Source organism: Xiphophorus couchianus, chromosome 21 (assembly GCF_001444195.1).
Source record: "Xiphophorus couchianus chromosome 21, X_couchianus-1.0, whole genome shotgun sequence".
Taxonomy (NCBI): Eukaryota; Metazoa; Chordata; class Actinopteri; order Cyprinodontiformes; family Poeciliidae; genus Xiphophorus; species Xiphophorus couchianus.
In genome coordinates this window covers 16,737,847-16,755,143 of record NC_040248.1, presented here as the reverse complement: position 1 = coordinate 16,755,143, position 17,297 = coordinate 16,737,847, and the positions used below count along the sequence as shown (strand labels likewise).

Genomic DNA, 17,297 nt, shown 5'->3' with positions numbered 1-17,297 from the left:
GACGTGCGCATCGTTACGCCTGGTGCGATTAAACTGGTCTGAGCTTCAATACGGAAGCCCGACAGGGACACCGGATTGGTCCATTGAGGTTGAAGGAAATCCGGTCCATACAGAAGACAGTGAATACGTTGTGCTATCAGCTCCAAACGCTTTAATCCCACTTTTGGTGTTTTGTCATGTGGGGAACAGAAGTTATAATGATTTAAAGGAAGGACAAACATTACAGCTGTTAAAATAACGATAACATTACAGGTGTGCACTTCGTGTTTCTCCGCCCTCCCCGGAAAACTGAAGCGAGTCATCATTATTTTTATTTCTTTAGGTGACGTGTAGTCGGAGCCCGTTTTCTTCTTCTACTTCTGTCAGTAAAAGTACCGAGTGTCCAGATATAAGCGGAGGGGATCGTTTTGACGCACCTCATCCAGGATGTCCCCGGGGTTCGGCTGCAGCGTTAGGGCTTCACGGTGAGCGTTGTCGGAGCCGAGCGGACCGTCAGGGCCTGGAGTCCGAGGAATCCGGCGACCAGACTGGTTTAGTTGGTTCTGCAGCATCGGGACGGTGAGACTCGCAGATCACAGTTTAGCAACTTGACCAAGACATTTTCAATCATTGTAAATCATGTCTGCTTTAGAACGAAAATCTCCATGTATATTGTTTTTAAAATGTCTAGGTATATAAAGGGGTAAAAAAACAAACTAATCGAGGTTAAGTTTCTTTAAAGGTACTTAGCAGATTTTCTGTGAAGTCGACCAAACCCACTTTAGTTATAGTTTTTCACCGATGGAACACATTATTGTAATTTTTTTTGTTGTTATTTATGTTTCTGTCATTTTCTATTTAATCAACATAAAAACCTAACCTCGCAAAGACATGAATCCAGTCACGCTTTCCTCCAGTGACATCACCTGAGGCATACACTGACCGATTGGTTCTTTTAAGTGCTTCCATTGATATTTTGGGGGGTTTATCTTTATTTGCATGTTTTCCACCTTCAAAGAGATAATTTCCTCTTTGAAAAAGAAACCAAAAAACATGAAGATGCTGTACTTCTTCAAAAACCATGAAGAAGTACAGCATCACTCCCCGCTTTCACAGACAATGATTACAAGGGCAGTCAGATTTATAATTAACCCATCCTAGCTGTTCAATACGCCATGTATGCACCTGGAGTTGCAATCACTGTCATTGTAGTGCTGTAAAAATGGTAGTGTTTGTTTCTGATAGCAGGTTGCTGTATTGGTTGCTAGCCTTATTATTAAAGATGACGCCAGCTAAAAACCGGCATGAGCCAAAATTTGTCAAGAATCCAATCAAAGAGAAAGTTCCAACAGGTAGTAGAAACAGATTCGTACTGTCAGTGTCATCTTTTGCTTTCGCTTCCACCGCCGTATCGATCACAGTTTGGGGGTTGTCACTGTCAAATTGGCTCAAACAAGAAGAAATCTCAGAATCTACATGTAAAGCTGTTAGTAATCCACAGCCAGCCGGTCAGCTTGAAACCTGTACAGCTTGTGTTGCAATCAACCTGAATAAACAGCCGAGACTCGCGTGGAAATGCCATGAAACCCAAGCTAGTTTTGGGATGGTGGAAGACCTCTATGAATAGTTAAAATGCTTAAGGACCAGCTTATGTGTTATTCATAATATAATCCAATATCAGTGTCTTTGTCTGCATTTAGTTTTTACAACATGATCACTAAAGTTGGCCTTGTAGGAGTTTATGCAAACAGAATTATGGAGATGCAAATCATGTGGAAATAGCCCTGAATTTTTTACTTTCACTGCACCTGTCACTTTTATACACAAGTCATCCATGGTTAATGTTGAAATCAGGATTTGCAAAGGAAGCTTTTCCTTTCCCAGTCAAATTTCTAACTTTAGCACCTTTTTTTGTTAAAATTCTTGCATACAAATTTGGAAATTTCCTCTTTTGAGTAAAAAAGGAACCAAGAGATGCCACTCTTGAAGGCTAAAAATGTTATTTTTATGTCATGTTTGCTGGTTGTTGTTGTTTTTTTTATAACATCACAAACAAGCTGGAAAGAGTCCAGGACTTGTGCAGTAGTTTTTAAAAATGTTGGTAGTTGGAAAATTGGGTTTGTACTAAATAGATAATTAATAATAATAATAATAATTTTTTTTTTTTTAAAAACAGAGTTATCTTGTTATGTTTTCAGCCAAAATACCTTCATATGCTCTCAAATTCTTCCAAAGATCTTAAATGGACTGAGACAGCAGTTACTGTCATAAAATTCTGCTTTGCAAATAAGTCCAAAGAGGAAACACTTCACATAGTGGGTTCTGAAGTGATAAAATTATATAGCGGCAATAATTATCCTTCAGTCAGTTTTTCCACAGCCGACCTAACAAGCTAGTTACGCCTGTCTGCTTTTCTTTTGTACTCGTAACTCATAGTAAACGTACACACAGTCTATTGTACAAAGAATGACATTCTAATGCCGATTTAATTCACGCATTTTGAATATAATAGTTCCAAAGCCTTACCTTTACCATAACATGAGGTTTTCCACTTAAAATTCCACTGCCGGTTTATAAAAAGCCCAGAAGACGTGTTTTTTAAGCCTGTATGAAACTGAATCTGCATTCCGCCCAGTGAATCTGATGAGATTGCTTGAAAACCACAACACACACACACGTACACCCCCACACGCGCACACACACACACTTTATTGAGAGCAGCATCTCTCAGTAAAGCAGGCCCTGTGAACTGTTAAAGGTCGTTTCCAAAGTTTCCTGTTTATTGCGTATCGTCTTAACCGATGTTACAACCCCAAATGAGTGACAAGGCTGACGTAACGTTAGGAACGGTGTGCTAGAAGGGAGAGATTTTCAACACATGCAGACAAACTGTTCGTCTCTGCTGCAGGTGTTGCACGCGGTGGAACTGGATAGCTCCCGGGCGGCTACTGGGGGACGATGGCAGTGCTCTGCTTCTTGATCCTGGGCTTGTTCTCAGGCTGGGCAGCGAGCTACAAGAAGGGAGACAATGTGACTCTTTATGTCAACAAAGTGGGCCCTTACCATAATCCTCAGGAGACGTATCACTACTACACTCTGCCTGTTTGCAGACCAGATAAGGTCAGTCCTCGCTGCTGTGACACTGTAGAAACAATAGGTCCCAAGAGAAAATTAAGTCCGTTTTTGACTGCTATATTTATTCATTTGTAAGATGTTACATTTCCATCGTGACGGCATGATTATAAAAAAAGATTTTTATCCCTGTTTATAGCTTGGTTTGCTTTAAACATGGTGTCTGCACATCCTTTAAAGGTTTTTAAAAGTCCTGAGTTCATGTATCTAAAGTTAAGGCCTTAAAATGTCTTGAATTTGTTTTTTTAAAGTAAATTGACCTTAAATGCATTTATCACAAATCTTAAATTTTGTCTTGTCTATTTTATGATTTTTTTTTTCCTTGTGAAACTATTTCATCAGGCAAATGTTTGAGTCCACATTATTTGTGACTCTAGACCAGTGAGGCTACTAGTAACTCACTGCTAGCATACCCTTGCTAACTAGCTTTGCATCTGGCATGGGCACGTTTAGATTTATCACCAGGTGGCTGGATTAAGTTCATGAATACATCGGTCTTAAATTTAATTTGTAATGGTCTGAAAAAAGTCTTAAAAAGCCTTACATTTGAGTTTTTGAAACCCTGATAGAATTGAATAAAATGTACTTTAAGATCTTTCATGTAAGATACTAACTCAAGTTGCTAAAAAAGATATTAAAGATATAATATCTTTATCTTTTATAATATAAAAGATATATGTGTCCTGTTTTCTGAGTAGATATTAAGAAAAGATTGCTTTTGTCCACTTATTGTAGGTTTTCTCAAAAAGTCTAACAGCTCTAAAGTAGGGTCAATAAGAATTTATGCTGACTCAAATAGTTTGTGTTAATAAATTGTATGTTCTGTTTTGAGCTCATTGCTCCCTTTCGCTACCCACGTTGGCTTTTTGCTGGTGTCCATCTCATCATGAAGCCTCTTCTTCTTCTTCAGGTGCACCACAAGTCCCTGAGTCTGGGCGAAGTGCTGGACGGTGACAGAATGGCTGAGTCTTTGTATGTCATCCCCTTCCAAGAAAACGTGGACAAAAAAACTCTCTGCAAGCTCACGCTGTCGGAAAAGCAGGTAATATTTGAAATGACTCATTTTAAATGAAAGGTTTTGCGCTTTTTGCTTATAAAAGCTGCTCTGTTTTATGTGCCTCAGGTGGACGAGCTTCGTGAAGCCATCGAGGAGCTGTATTACTTTGAATTTGTCCTGGATGATATTCCAATCTGGGGCTTTGTGGGATACATCGAAGAGAGCGGCTTCCTGCCTCACAGCCACAAGGTGAAGAGAGAAACCGTAGATTTGTTTTTTAGTGACTGTGCCGTCTGTCTGCCTCCTTAACTTTCATCTCCTCTTGTTCCCCTTTCCTCCGTCAGGTGGGCTTGTGGACTCACCTAGACTTCAACATCGAGTACAACGGCGACTCCGTGATCTTTGCCAATGTCTCAGTGAAGGACGTCAAGCCCTTTCCCTTGGAGGAGGGGGCGGGAGCAGCGGTGGCTGGGGTCGGCGTGGGCGGAGGCAGCATGACGGTCACGCACACCTACAGCGTCCACTGGTACAAGTCCAGCCTGCCTTCCGCCCGCAGAGCCGAGCGCCTTAGAGATTACTCGTTCTTCCCGAAAACACTGGAGATCCACTGGTTGTCCATCATCAACTCGCTGGTGCTGGTGGTGCTGCTGCTGGGCTTCGTCATTATCATCCTGATGCGGGTCCTTAAAAATGACTTTGCCAGGTAAGTTGGCAAAAAACACCTCAGTCATTCACAGTTCTGTTAAAAACCTGGTGCACACGGTTTTGGTTTCACTGTTTCTGGTGAGTTTAGCATTGAGGTTTTGCACGACGTCAAGGAAAAAATGGATTATAGTGAGCATTCATTTTATTTTCTGCTCCGTTTGGTGTTTTTTAGTGCTCTAAAAAGTGATCTGCATGCATAAGAAGTTAATTTCCACAAACAAATGGTGGTGTGCTTTGTTTTCTTTTTTTATTATTATTAGCTGCATATAAAGGGAGACAGAGTACATACATCACAAACAAATGTTAGTGATTGGGGAAAATCTGAAAGGAAGCCATCTTTTTTCCAATATCCAAGAGTCCAGACCCTCTGTATGAAGCTAAGCGTAGAACGAGGAAATGGATTTTACCAGCTTTGTCCTGTCAAGACTAATTTTATTTTAAAAGTCGATCAGCAATCTTCCCGCTGAAATATGTGATTCTTATCAAGGACAAAACACCATTTGAAGTATTAACCATCTTTGAACAGTGTAAAATTTATTTCAGCTGCTTTCTGTGCATCTCTTTCTTCGTCACCATCTTGAATGCAGTTGTGAAGCTCACAGAAGACACACTTGCCTGTTCTGTGTTTAAAAAAAATGCCCTTTTATTTCAGGTACAATGTGGAAGAGGAGGGCGGCTGCGACGATTTGGATCAAGGAGACAACGGCTGGAAAATCATACACACTGATGTTTTCAGATTCCCGCCGTTTAAAAGCCTTTTGTGCGCCGTTCTCGGAGTTGGAGCTCAGTTCTTAACTCTCGCCACAGGTGAGCCTTCAGTCTCACGTAGACATGCGCTATACTGTAGAATAAACAACCAATCGCGGCGACACAAGACTGTTCGAAAGAAAAATACCCCTGTTCAAGTTCGAAAACGAAGCTCCAATCACCGGTTACAACAGTTTGTATAAAGGAAGCATGATACAGAGAAACGAGAACCTTAACAAATGTGTGGCAAAGGTAACACTGATGTAGTAGCTTTTTTGTCTCTCTCTTTTTACTTCAGCCATTATCGTCATGGCATTGCTGGGAATGTTCAACATACACCGGCATGGGGCCATCAACTCGGCCGCCATCGTGCTGTACGCACTCACCAGCTGCGTGTCCGGCTACGTCTCTTGCAGTTTCTACACGCAGATCAACGGGCAGCACTGGGTGTGGAACATCATCCTCACATCATCTCTTTTCTCAGGTGAGGCTCAACGCTTCAGGTTCAAATCATTTTGTTTGAGATTTACTACGTAAGTCTAACTAGCCAAGAGATTTTAAATGTACATGACCAGTTTTATACACATAGCTTATATCAGGCAGGTTTAATAATAATTTTTTTAAAAAAGCATCAAACAATTTTATTAAAAGTAGAAAGTCTTTTTGTGTTGAAGGCTACGTGGTTCTAGTTTTTAGGCTGGTACTGTAAACTTTATTTTTATGGTGAAAGGAATGTGCAAACTCATACCTTTTTTTTTGGCTGGGGAGAATGCTGGAAATGATAGTGATTCCTTTGTTTATGATTTTAACCCTGAGTGTGAGGTCAAACAGGACACACTGAATGTCGTGAGTGGATGCTGAGGTCTCCGGTACAGCACTGAGATATTTAAATGAATGAAACCGATGCCAGTGAAGGCTGTGTTGTACTATGTTGTACAGCGTAAATAGCAGTCTGAATCCATGATGTTTGGGTTGTTTTGATGACTCCAAAATAAATGCAATTTCAATAAATAAAAGAAATTTAAATTAACACTTTTTGGTGATTTTGCGGCTGGTAAATTTGCAGAGCGCAGCAACATGTGAGAGAGGAACGGCATTATGTTACTCTGCGATAAAACTCTTCTGCACTGATACTGGGGACTACATAAGAGAACATGTTAGGAATAAGAAACTGTCACTTTTTAATACTCTGATATAATGTGACACCAGTAACTGACCCACCCTTACACCAATCAGAATAGAGTAAGGCATATCAGATGTAAAGTAAACATTCCCTCTGGCGTGTTCAGCTGACTTTATGAGCCATTATACCTTTTTGTTGCACATGTTTGGGATGAGCAGACTTCAGCTGCTTTGCAGTGAAAGCTGCAGAAGAGTTGATGTTTTTATTCCTTCCTAATTCGACTTTCTTGCAAAGGCTGCAAATGTTAGGGCTGAATAGGTCTAATCCAGTCAGCAGATTTTAAAGTTTGCAGCTTACCATCTAAATGAAGAAGCAGATCTAACAATTATGGCAATCAAGAAAGGAAGATTATGAAGAGTAAAAGTAATTTATCTAATTTGCTTGTAAGTTATTAGCAGTACTAGAATTTGCATCACTTTGTTCAAGTTAATGAAATATGCCGCCAGCATGCTCGGCCTGCGACATTCAATCTCATATTAATGACTTTTTGATTATTGACGACGCTCTGGGGCGCCGTTGCATGAAATGGAAATCAGTAGATGCATTTTATTGACTTGGTCACGCATTCCCGCAGCTCCGCTCTTCTTCACTTGGAGCGTAGTGAACTCGGTCCACTGGTGGAGCGGCTCCACGCAGGCTCTGCCGGCCACCACCGTGCTCCTGCTGCTGGCCGCCTGGGTGCTGGTGGGCTTCCCCCTGAGCGTCATCGGCGGCATCGTGGGGAAGAACCGAGCCGGCAGCTTCCAGGCACCGTGCCGCACCCGCAACATCCCCCGGCAGATCCCGCCGCAGCCCTGGTACAAACACACCATCGTGCACATGGCCATTGGTGGCTTCCTGCCTTTCAGGTGAGCTCTGGGTTTGCGACAAGAGGTGCAGCTTTAGACATTTGGAAGCTTTAGCGCTTTACTTCAGATTGGATTAAAAATTGATTTGTCATAGGTTGCTTAGAATTTGCATTTACAGCGCCTTGCCAAATAATTAGGGTAAAAAAAAAGATGGTTTTCTAGCATCTTTGTATGGATGTAGCTAACAATTATTATACTAATTGATTTTTCTATCAATGATTGTGATGAGTAATTGTTTAATCGGATTAAAAATAGTGCATTGTGCAGATTTTTTTAAGCATTAATGCCTATATCCAATTTTAGAAATACATTAAAATATGCAAATAAACAAATAATTAAATCTCTTTTTTTAAAATAAGAAAAATATTATTTTCTGTCTAAAATCCTTTAGTATACTTTTGATCATCTGTAACAAAAGATGCTATAAAAAATCACTTTATATATATATATATATATATATATATATATATATATATGTATAATATGTAAAAAATTCAAACCCACAAAAAATATTTGTGGGTTTGAAGTCCTGAAGGCAACACATGTGTTTTACCAAAATGTAGGAAGTCTTAAACTTTGAAAGATTGTTTAATAATTTCCTGAAACTGCTCCCCTCAGTGCCATCTCAGTAGAACTCTACTACATCTTCGCCACCGTTTGGGGCAGAGAACACTACACCCTGTACGGCATCCTGCTCTGCGTCTTCGCCATCTTGCTCTCGGTGGGCGCCTGCATCTCCGTCGCCCTGACCTACTTCCTCCTGTCGGGCGAGGACTACAGGTGGTGGTGGCGGAGCGTGCTGAGCACCGGATCCACGGGCCTCTTCATCTTCGTCTACTCCGTCTTCTACTACCGCAACCGCTCCTCCATGAGCGGCCTGGTGCAAAGCTCCGAGTTCTTCGGATACTCGCTTCTGACGGCGCTGGTGTTCACGCTGATGCTGGGCAGCGTGTCGTTCTGGGCCTCTCTGGCGTTCATTCGCTACATCTACCGCAGCCTGAAGATGGATTAAACTCGAGACGGCCCGAAGACAAACCTTCTGAGCAAACATATCGACGGTCTTCGGTGTTTTCTGTGACTCCACGTCTCCTGTTGTGTTAATGGGAGAAGAAATAGGGGCCTTGGACTTCCCATGAAGGGTTAGTAATGAACTCAAATAGTTTTTTCGGCTGAAAAAGGGAAACTTGGTGCATCACTGGGCAGATGAAGGGACATGTTAAGGTGTGGGATTTAGCAAGAAAGCAAGTTATTTCACTTCAAAGGGATGATTGCTCTCAGATAGCATTATGAATACAACATGCGACATCTGACGCAGTACGCTGGACCTTCTGGTACTTATTACATGGTATATTAACAATGGGTTTTGACCAAAATCTTATTTGCTGCATCTGCTGGCTATTAAAAGTTCTAGTACATCAAAAATATAATGTAGAATTAATTATGCAGCAGTGCAAGTGATACTTGCAGTGAATATACCCAAACCCATTAGGGGAAAAAAAAAAGTCTATTCAGATGTTTTGCACCGAGTCTGAAGTTGTTTTTGTCCTGACAGTGGATGGAAGAAACAATGCCTTGTAGATTTAAGGAGTTTTTGCTAATTGTTGGTGAAGGGGAGCAATATTGTAATTGTATTCTATGGTCACCATCAACTTTGGTTCTGATGTAAATACTTTTTTCAATAAAGTGCTTTTTAATACAACGCAAGCAAAGATTTCTGTAGTTTTCCCATACTCGTCTGGTGAATGCGTGGAGGTTGCAGCTTTCTTCCATTTGAACATGTTTCACAGATTGCAACATCTAACTTAAAAAAAAAAAGAAAAAAAAAGTCAAGTACCTGATGTCACATCTCAAATTTTATTCTGCTTTTCCAATACAGGCTTAAATATGCCACAATTAAGCCTTACCAATGTAGCCCAAGTACTGCATGGTAAGGCTGCACAATATCATTGCAATATCAGTCGGTGGAACAATCAGTTCAAAAAGACTACTTCCCTCATTCCCTTGCATTTTACAAGCCAATGTAATATTTAGCTTGTTGTACAGAGTATTTTCCCAAAATGCAGAATGTGATGGAAGCACATAAGAAAATACACATTTTAACAGGAGTCACAATATCACTTTATAATGTGCAGTGATAAGGGGAAAAAAAAAAAAAGATGAAGGAAAAAAAATAAGTCTTCATCATTCCCTTACAACTGCCATAGTTGTAAAAACATTCAATGGAATCACACTTAAAATTAGCCCTGGGCAATATGGCTTGCTTTCATTTTCATAACTTCCTTTGGAAGTTGAAGTGAATTCAAACTCCATATGAATGCAAAGCTGTAAAACCAGATGATGGGCAACGTTTGAGCCAGCATCACTCTGATCTACAAAATCCAAATGGAGTTAAAAAAAAAAAAAAAAATTCAAATCTTTAATCTTCAACAGATAAATGATCAAAATCAATTTGTCTCCAGCACTCACTAAAAGATTTTAAACTGTAGAAAACCGATTGTGAAAACTTAGCCATACATCGACACAAAAATGACAAGACAACACTTGTAAATTGTACCTGCATTTCTTTTTAAAAAAACGCATTTACAAAATTGTGCATGTCAAGTATGTTACTTTGCATCACAGTGAACCTTTTGCTCAAAATGCGTCCAAACTGGACGCATCTGCTGTGACGAAGCATTCAAAACACACATAAAATAGTTGCATATAAAAATAAAACAAAGAGGAAAAAAGAAAAAAATAGTACATTGAAATCAGATACAGAACAATGCAGTCTGCTTAAAATCACATTTCACTACAAAATGAGGTGAGCAACTTTGAAAATCACCATCAACATCTCATTGAATCACTAATGGTTTCCGTAACTACCCACACTAGCTACTGGTTTCCATTATGCATTACAGCTGTGTTTAGGGAGCTGTTTACAGGCTCCCCCTCTTTGCTTTCAAAGCGTGCAGCATGCATGTAGGCGTTTGAGTTGAACGTGTTGGGGCTGTAATCAAAGGGGCCACCCCCTTGTGGTACAGCCCACCTAGCATTATGGGGCTGGTTTGAGACACTGGCCTGGGACGCATTAGTGGACCAAGGTGGATAACCAGCAGATCCAGGTGTGCTGCCCACAGCAGCAAGATAGTAGGCCAGATTTGGTGGGGTCTTCTTGAAAGCTGCCTCCATCGCGTGCTGGTTGTAATGCTCCCTGAACTGGGGCCGGCCATCTCCTTGATACTGCAAAAGAAACAAAAATGTGACAAATTAGTTATTTGACTTTACAACCGGCATGTACCGGTTGGGTGGTATAGTGTTGCATCTCGCCTTTGAGGCCGTGACCATAACTGTGGTTAGGCCTCCATTATGGATGCGTTTTTCTGTGTCCGGATCGCTATTCCTCTGTTATCTCTTAACAGAAAACTCGTACTGGACACCTAACAGAAATAGAGTTCCTAGTACACTCTTTTTGTAAACCATTAAAGTCACTTACAGGTGGGATGTGTGAGGCCATGTTGGACAAGACCGGTCTGTGCGTGGAAGTGTCCTTGTGGATGGTATAGCGCTCTGACACCCAGCTGGTATCCTTCTGATGCCTCCTGAGCTTCATCCTCCGGTTCTGAAACCAGGTCTTCACCTGCAAACCGGGATCACAACCATTTCAAAGTGTGCAAAACGACACCATCCTGTGCCCATCATTCACTGATCATGTCTCACCTGTTTATAGGTCAGTCCAGTCATGTCTGCCAGGTTCTTCATCTCAGCTGGAGTGAGGTAACGCTGAACACTGAAGCGCTGGACGAGAGCATTCATCTGACTCTCTGTAAAGGCTGCCCGGCTCTTCACTTTAGGATTAGCTACAGTAAGGGTGCTGGGCTTCTGTGGGTCAGGAAGGGGGGCAGGGATTGAGTTGTTCCCGTCCCCGTTCCCGAGTGTGGCCATGTTTTGGGAGTCCTCCATGAAAGAGCTGGAAACATCCTCATTGCCATCCAGGTTTCTGATGACGGGCTCCTCATCAACCTCCTTCTCAACCCAGGTAGTGGGGTCCACCTGAGGAAGACTTCCTTCACGGCTGCTGACAGAGCTCCAAGAATCTAAATGAGAAGGAATAGAGTTATTAGTAAAAATAAATGTTAATACACCTCTTAGTTCATAGTTTAGTGCACCAAGAACTAACTTGATGCTGTCCATGTGACTCGCCAAATAAACATCTAGATCAGGGGTCTCAAACTCCAGTCCTCGAGGGCTGCAGTCCTGCAGTTTTTAGATGTGCCACAGGTACAAAACGCTGGAATGACATGGCTTAACTACCTCCTCCTTGTGTAGATCAGTTCTCCAAAGCCTTAATGACCTAATTATTCTGTTCAGGTGGTGCAGCAGAGGCACATCTAAACGTTGCAGGACTGCGGCCCTCGAGGACTGGAGTTTGAGACCCCTGATCTAGATGGTAATCCTTATAACAATTTTAGACTCGCTCAGACTGATTGGCAAGGTTGAATTGAATTTTGAAAAATACAAACATTACACGTAGTTTCCTTTTTAAAAAAACCCCAAAAACTTAAATTATTAAGTCATTCAACTATACATAGAAAATTGCAGACAATTACTTTTTTTTTTTTTTTTATCTAAAATTGTCAATCATTTATTTATTGAATTGTTTAGTCCTGGCACTAAACAGACTCGGTCGCTAGGCGGCGCTACTTTGTGTTCCACACGGCTGGTGGCGCCATATTTGGAGACCTCAAAACCAAGATGGAAACAAACTTCGCCTCCTCTTTAAAGCTCGAGAAAGAAATTCACACGTTTGTTGCAGGAAACGTGAGTATTTGAACTGAATGCTGACTTAAAGACGGACTAAGTAGAAGTAAAAAACATGTTTAAAACTGGCTGTACATTTAAAAGGTACAACTTACCAGGTGAAGTGTGCGCTTCAGAGTCGCTGACCGAGTCGCTCCTGGCTCGCTTCGCCTCACCCCCTCCGTCTCCATAGGCCTCAGCTTGGTGGTCCGCCTGGGTGCCACGGAGGTACACGAGTCCGGCACCCTGATAACTTTCCGTCACGGTCTCGGGGCTGCGCGGCGGGGACTCTTTCCCGTTCATGGTGGCAATCGGCGCGACGGCGGCGCAAAGGTTCTGCGGCGCCTCGCCGTTGTAGTCCGGGACTCCGCTGTCGTCCCAGGCAGGCAGGTTTCCATGATTCTGCTCGGGTACCGTCTGGTACACGAGACTGTAGGCGTAGGTATGATAAGACGGGTTGTAGTTGTAAGTTACCTGCGTCTTCCACTCTGCCATTTTTTTTTTTCCTCTGGGAAAATCGCGGGTCACGACTTAAAACGTTGCGGGTAAAAGAAGGACGCGGCCAACCATCAGAAAAACATCTGAGCCAAAAGGAGTCGTGCGTACGGCGGCGCAGCTGTTCAGTCTGTTTATAAGGTGTGTGGGTGTGGACACGGGTGTGGGCGGGGTGCCCTTCTTTCAACCAATCACATCTGTTTATCCCTCGGCCTCATGCAGGGTTAGCGTTTTTATTTGTTACTGAGTTTATTTGTTTTTAAATTCTCTCTGCATCTTCTCCTTGGACGCCCAAACAGTTAAAAATATTAGTAATATGCTCCCAATAGCCTCGCCTTTTTTAAGCACAAATATTCTAAAGAAATGTACTTTTATTATATCGATTTGTGTATTTTAACTGATTTTAGTCTTATTTTTGTGTGAAAATATTATTTGAGATGCAAATACCACGCCAAATGCCAAACACAGTTCTGTGTTTGGTATTTAGTTGCAACAGTTGCAGTCTTCAAAGCTATATGTTGTGTGTGAGCCCTTATACTTTTTGTCCAGAGCAGCTGATTCTGTGTTAACACAGGACAAATTTCTAAAATTAATGGTATTAATCCGTCTGCCAAACTGACTAGCTAAAACGTTAGTGTTGTGAAATAGCTGCTCTTTGGACTACATACGTTTTAGCATTTTTTTTTTTTTGCACCAAGTGATACATGAGAGACAAACAAACAAACAAATTACTGACTTGTGAATCTTTTTAATTTCTTCGGTCCATACTTCTTTATTTTCTTAGTAGTTTTAGACTCGAATGAGAAAACTAAATCCATTATTCCCAGACTCGGTGGATGCTGTTTGAGTCAGCGTTTTCTTTGTGACTGAGAAAACTGAAATTCACAATGCCTTCCTGTGGTGTTCGTAGCCCATTACCTTTTCACATTTTCTTGCACAGAGTTTAATGTGGTTTGTCAACTTTTTTATATGATGGGCCCGCACAGAAGAAAATAGTGTGTTTTTGTTTCTTTATTTCTTACAAATGAGATTCTGAAAGGTATATTATGCCTTTTTATTCAGCCCAGTAACTCTGATTCTGATTCGACGAGCTAAAGACATGAAACGCTTTTGGAGGCAGCAGAAGACTTGAAACCTGGGCCGTGGCGCATCTTTTTAGCAAGACATAGACCCTAAACATACATTTAAATTGCTGCTTTGTGTTGGTTTATCACCTAAATCCCAATGAAATTTACTCTTAGCTAGAAAGTGACAAAATATGAAAAAGGATGTGAATACTTTTGGAAGGCAAGCGAATTGCCTGCAGATTTTATCCTGAGGCATAAATCCGAGATGGACGCCTAAGATGGATGAAGGGAGGCAGCCACTAAACTGGAGCTACAGTCCTGGACTTGATTATGCTACTTCCTACCTCTTCGTCTCCAAGCCTATTCACAAAGATGATTCAGATTAGGTTGTACATTGCCTTCTAAAGGTTGTTTTTCATCTGCCTCAGTGTCAGTTGACATGGTAATGATTCAGTTAGTGGTGAAATGAGTGAGAAGAGTGAACCTAATGGGGGACATTAGCATTCCTAACTGATCTCTGGCAGGGTAGGCCTTGTTCCTCTGATGTTGTAGGAGCCAACATCATTGTGAGGGTCACGGAGGGTCAGCTGACAGTGGTGGTGGGGGGGTGAGCGGACAGGTGTGGGCAACAACATCATTGGTATGTATGAGTGGATTACAGCCTGGCTGCTGATGGCTGGACAAACAGGTTTTGAGGTGTGGAGGAGGAGTTCCAGGAATTGTTGCACTGAAATTGGTAGATTTTTACAGATGCACAATTGCATTGTTTTGTTGGGAGTTCATTCATTTTGTCTCTGTGCTTCACCAGGTCCGATTACCGGTTACCAGGGCCCCGACCAGAACCCCTAAGTGTAAATTACCTTTAGAAATAATGAGATTTAATGCCGAAAAATGATCAAATGTTACAAGCCGTACATGTCATACAAATGGAACAGATGCAGAGTTACATTCACTGTCCAGCGCTGGGGCCACAGTTAGCAAACCTTAGGGTGACACCAACTGAGGCAAAGATTGTAGCGTGACTTTAGCTCTTTATTCTTCTCTGCAATCTGTACCCTCCCTAAAGGATAATCTACTCAATTTCAGTCTATTCATGTATGACTGCCTTTCAGACACACATAAACATGTTTAAGCTGCAGCTTGTGGAAGTAAAAAGCAGTTAAAAGAGGCTAAAAGAGATAAAAGAGAGAAAAGACAGAACCTACAGCAGTTTTATCTACAGAGCATGCCTACATTTTTTTTGTCTCTTCTTAAAATGATTATGTCGTTTAAGCATCTAGAAAAATCTGAATTGTTGCATATTGTTTAACTTAGTATTGGATTTTATGCCTTTTAACCCAAGAAGAAGAGAGAAGCTAAGTTTTGGGCTTTGAAATAATGATATGATCTGGAGTGAGATGATTGTTGTATCAGAAATATATTAATTTGCAAATAAAAATATAATAAAAATTTTATAATATAACAGAAACCCTCGTCAGTGCATACTAATCATGCCATTTGACATTTATTTTTGCTGTCGGAGGTGGATAGTAACTGTTTACATTTGCCTGAGTCACTTAAAAAAAAAAAAAAAGCGTACTTCTTGGAGTTGTTTTAGTGCGCTGTACTTTTTACTTTCACTTTAGGTAAGATTGCTGTGATTATTACTTGAGAACAATTTCTAGTCACTTTTACCAGCTGCCGCCTTCTATTAGCCCAAAGCAGAATAGTTTGACATTTTTATTTGTGTATTTATTGCATGTCATATAGTAACCGCAGCATTCACCAACATGCTCACATGTTTTCCTAATATCGAGCCGCCGTAGTCTGAGCTAGGAAACCAAGCACAAGCTGTAGTTATTCTAAATAGAAAATTGTACCACAAGCTGTTTAATGTTGTACAGAAAGTAGGTGATTTATCTTCAAATGACTAAAAGAAATGTAGCCACATTTTAGTCCCAACTCATGTATATGTTTGTGCCTGCATTTGTAATTTTGACCCCATTTGGATTAAAGAAAGCCAGAGCTGCACAATGCAATTGTGAAATACTGGGATGATGGTACATGCACTTCCATTCGCCTATGATTTAACCACGTTCCTCTTTTTTTTTTTTTTCTGATTGGATGGACTTCAAAGGAGAGTGAAACTCCATCCAACCAGTCAAATATATTATTGTTATTCATGATGGAATGCGATGCAGTAGAAATATAAAACCGGCCCAAAAGCCACATCCAAGCAGTTCTGAAGACCTTAACATTAGGATGAATTGAACTGCAATTCCAATATTTAGCATTGTAGCATGAGTCAATTTATTTAGATGTTGAAAGTTTATTAACGTGTGACTGGAACCTTATATCCTATAAATTACTTTCAACTAATATTACTTCAAAACAAGCAAACAGCACACCTATTTTGCCAAAGCTGTTTGCTCCTCTGCTTCAGACTATGAACGATGTGTAGAAACATGTTTATGGGACTTTTGACCATTATTTCGAAAATGTAAGTGTATTTTTTTTAAAAGTATATCCCTGCAGTAACACTCTGCAGACAAAGACGTCCTGAAAAACAAACGGGTTTCACTTTGTTTTTCAGGGGGTGTGGGGGTGTGTGTGTGAAATCTAATTGTCCCCCCTCCAAGTGCCAATTAAATCATTTTATTTCCATTCTGTAGTCATCAAGCTGAACATTTAGCTTTTTCTCTGTAGTGAGAACGTTTTTGAAATCGGGTAACATTTCACCAAATGAAGTGATTAGAAGAGGGCAAAACGCTGATCGTTATTCCGCACTCACTCCCCTCAGCGGGAGAAAAAGCCCGCAGAAGCGGATCAGCTGCGCTAAACGCTCCAAAGTCTCTGGGCCATTAAAGCGTCCAGATCAGAGCTGATACTCTGACAGATATTGTTTTTATAATGATCGATAAGAGAGCTCCGCGATGTTCTCTGTGCGTAAAGTTGAAACTGTCTGCGCATCACGTGGTCAGCTGCGCGTCATCACAGATACCAAACCAGCAGATACTCTCTCTGTACTTCAAAAGACGAGGGTGAGGAGATCCGACAGAGTACTTAAGTCAAGTTTTTAATGGTTTCGTTTTTAGACCACCATTAGCGTAAGCAGAGTAACCATATTGTATATTTGTCGTTGGTCATCTGATGTGTGACTAATTGGAGCGTAAATGGTAAATGGACTGAACTTATATAGCGCTTTTTCCAAATTTCTGTATAATTGAAAAAATGTAAATTTTAAAATGTTTACAGTAACAATAAATACTTTTCGAAAGAAAAAAAAGCGCTTTTCCAGTCATTTTGACTCAAAGCGCTTAAAGGTGGAGCATTTGATGCGCAATCATTGTGCAGCGCACTGCGCTTGTTTCTTTCCTTCCTCAACA

The 17,297-nt window shown here is 41.0% G+C and overlaps 2 protein-coding genes across 3 annotated transcripts; one reads left to right on the top strand and one right to left on the bottom strand.

Moving 5' to 3' along the window:
• The first annotated feature begins 94 nt into the window (after positions 1–94).
• Positions 95–9,093, top strand: tm9sf1 (transmembrane 9 superfamily member 1). 2 transcript variants are annotated; one of them, XM_028004571.1, is made up of 10 exons: positions 95–252; positions 323–561; positions 2,875–3,099; positions 4,022–4,153; positions 4,235–4,357; positions 4,453–4,811; positions 5,466–5,620; positions 5,859–6,044; positions 7,318–7,591; positions 8,210–9,093. In XM_028004571.1, the coding sequence occupies exons 3-10, from the start codon at positions 2,938–2,940 to the stop codon at positions 8,601–8,603; spliced, it is 1,785 nt and encodes a 594-aa protein (XP_027860372.1). In that variant the 5' UTR covers positions 95–252; positions 323–561; positions 2,875–2,937; the 3' UTR covers positions 8,604–9,093. The 2 variants fall into 2 exon arrangements, with proteins under 2 accessions (XP_027860372.1, XP_027860371.1); XM_028004570.1 differs by having other exon boundaries at positions 103–561.
• A 333-nt stretch (positions 9,094–9,426) lies between these two features.
• Positions 9,427–13,052, bottom strand: nanog (nanog homeobox). Its single transcript, XM_028004584.1, has 4 exons — positions 12,487–13,052; positions 11,291–11,667; positions 11,067–11,210; positions 9,427–10,813 (listed from the first exon to the last, which is right to left on the bottom strand). Exons 1-4 carry the CDS (start codon positions 12,863–12,865, stop codon positions 10,466–10,468), a joined length of 1,248 nt encoding a protein of 415 aa, XP_027860385.1. The 5' UTR covers positions 12,866–13,052; the 3' UTR covers positions 9,427–10,465.
• Between the last annotated feature and the right edge of the window lie 4,245 nt (positions 13,053–17,297).

Excerpts from the sequence above, each read along its gene's own strand:
- tm9sf1 (XM_028004571.1), top strand. The coding sequence starts at position 2,938 with ATGGCAGTGCTCTGCTTCTTGATCCTGGGCTTGTTCTCAGGCTGGGCA. Across the intron at positions 3,100-4,021 it reads CTGTTTGCAGACCAGATAAG|GTGCACCACAAGTCCCTGAG; the intron begins GTCAGTCCTCGC and ends CTTCTTCTTCAG. Across the intron at positions 4,358-4,452 it reads TCCTGCCTCACAGCCACAAG|GTGGGCTTGTGGACTCACCT; the intron begins GTGAAGAGAGAA and ends TTCCTCCGTCAG.
- nanog (XM_028004584.1), bottom strand. The coding sequence starts at position 12,865 with ATGGCAGAGTGGAAGACGCAGGTAACTTACAACTACAACCCGTCTTAT. Across the intron at positions 11,668-12,486 it reads TGAAGCGCACACTTCACCTG|ATTCTTGGAGCTCTGTCAGC; the intron begins GTAAGTTGTACC and ends CTTCTCATTTAG. Across the intron at positions 10,814-11,066 it reads TGGCCTCACACATCCCACCT|TATCAAGGAGATGGCCGGCC; the intron begins GTAAGTGACTTT and ends TTTCTTTTGCAG.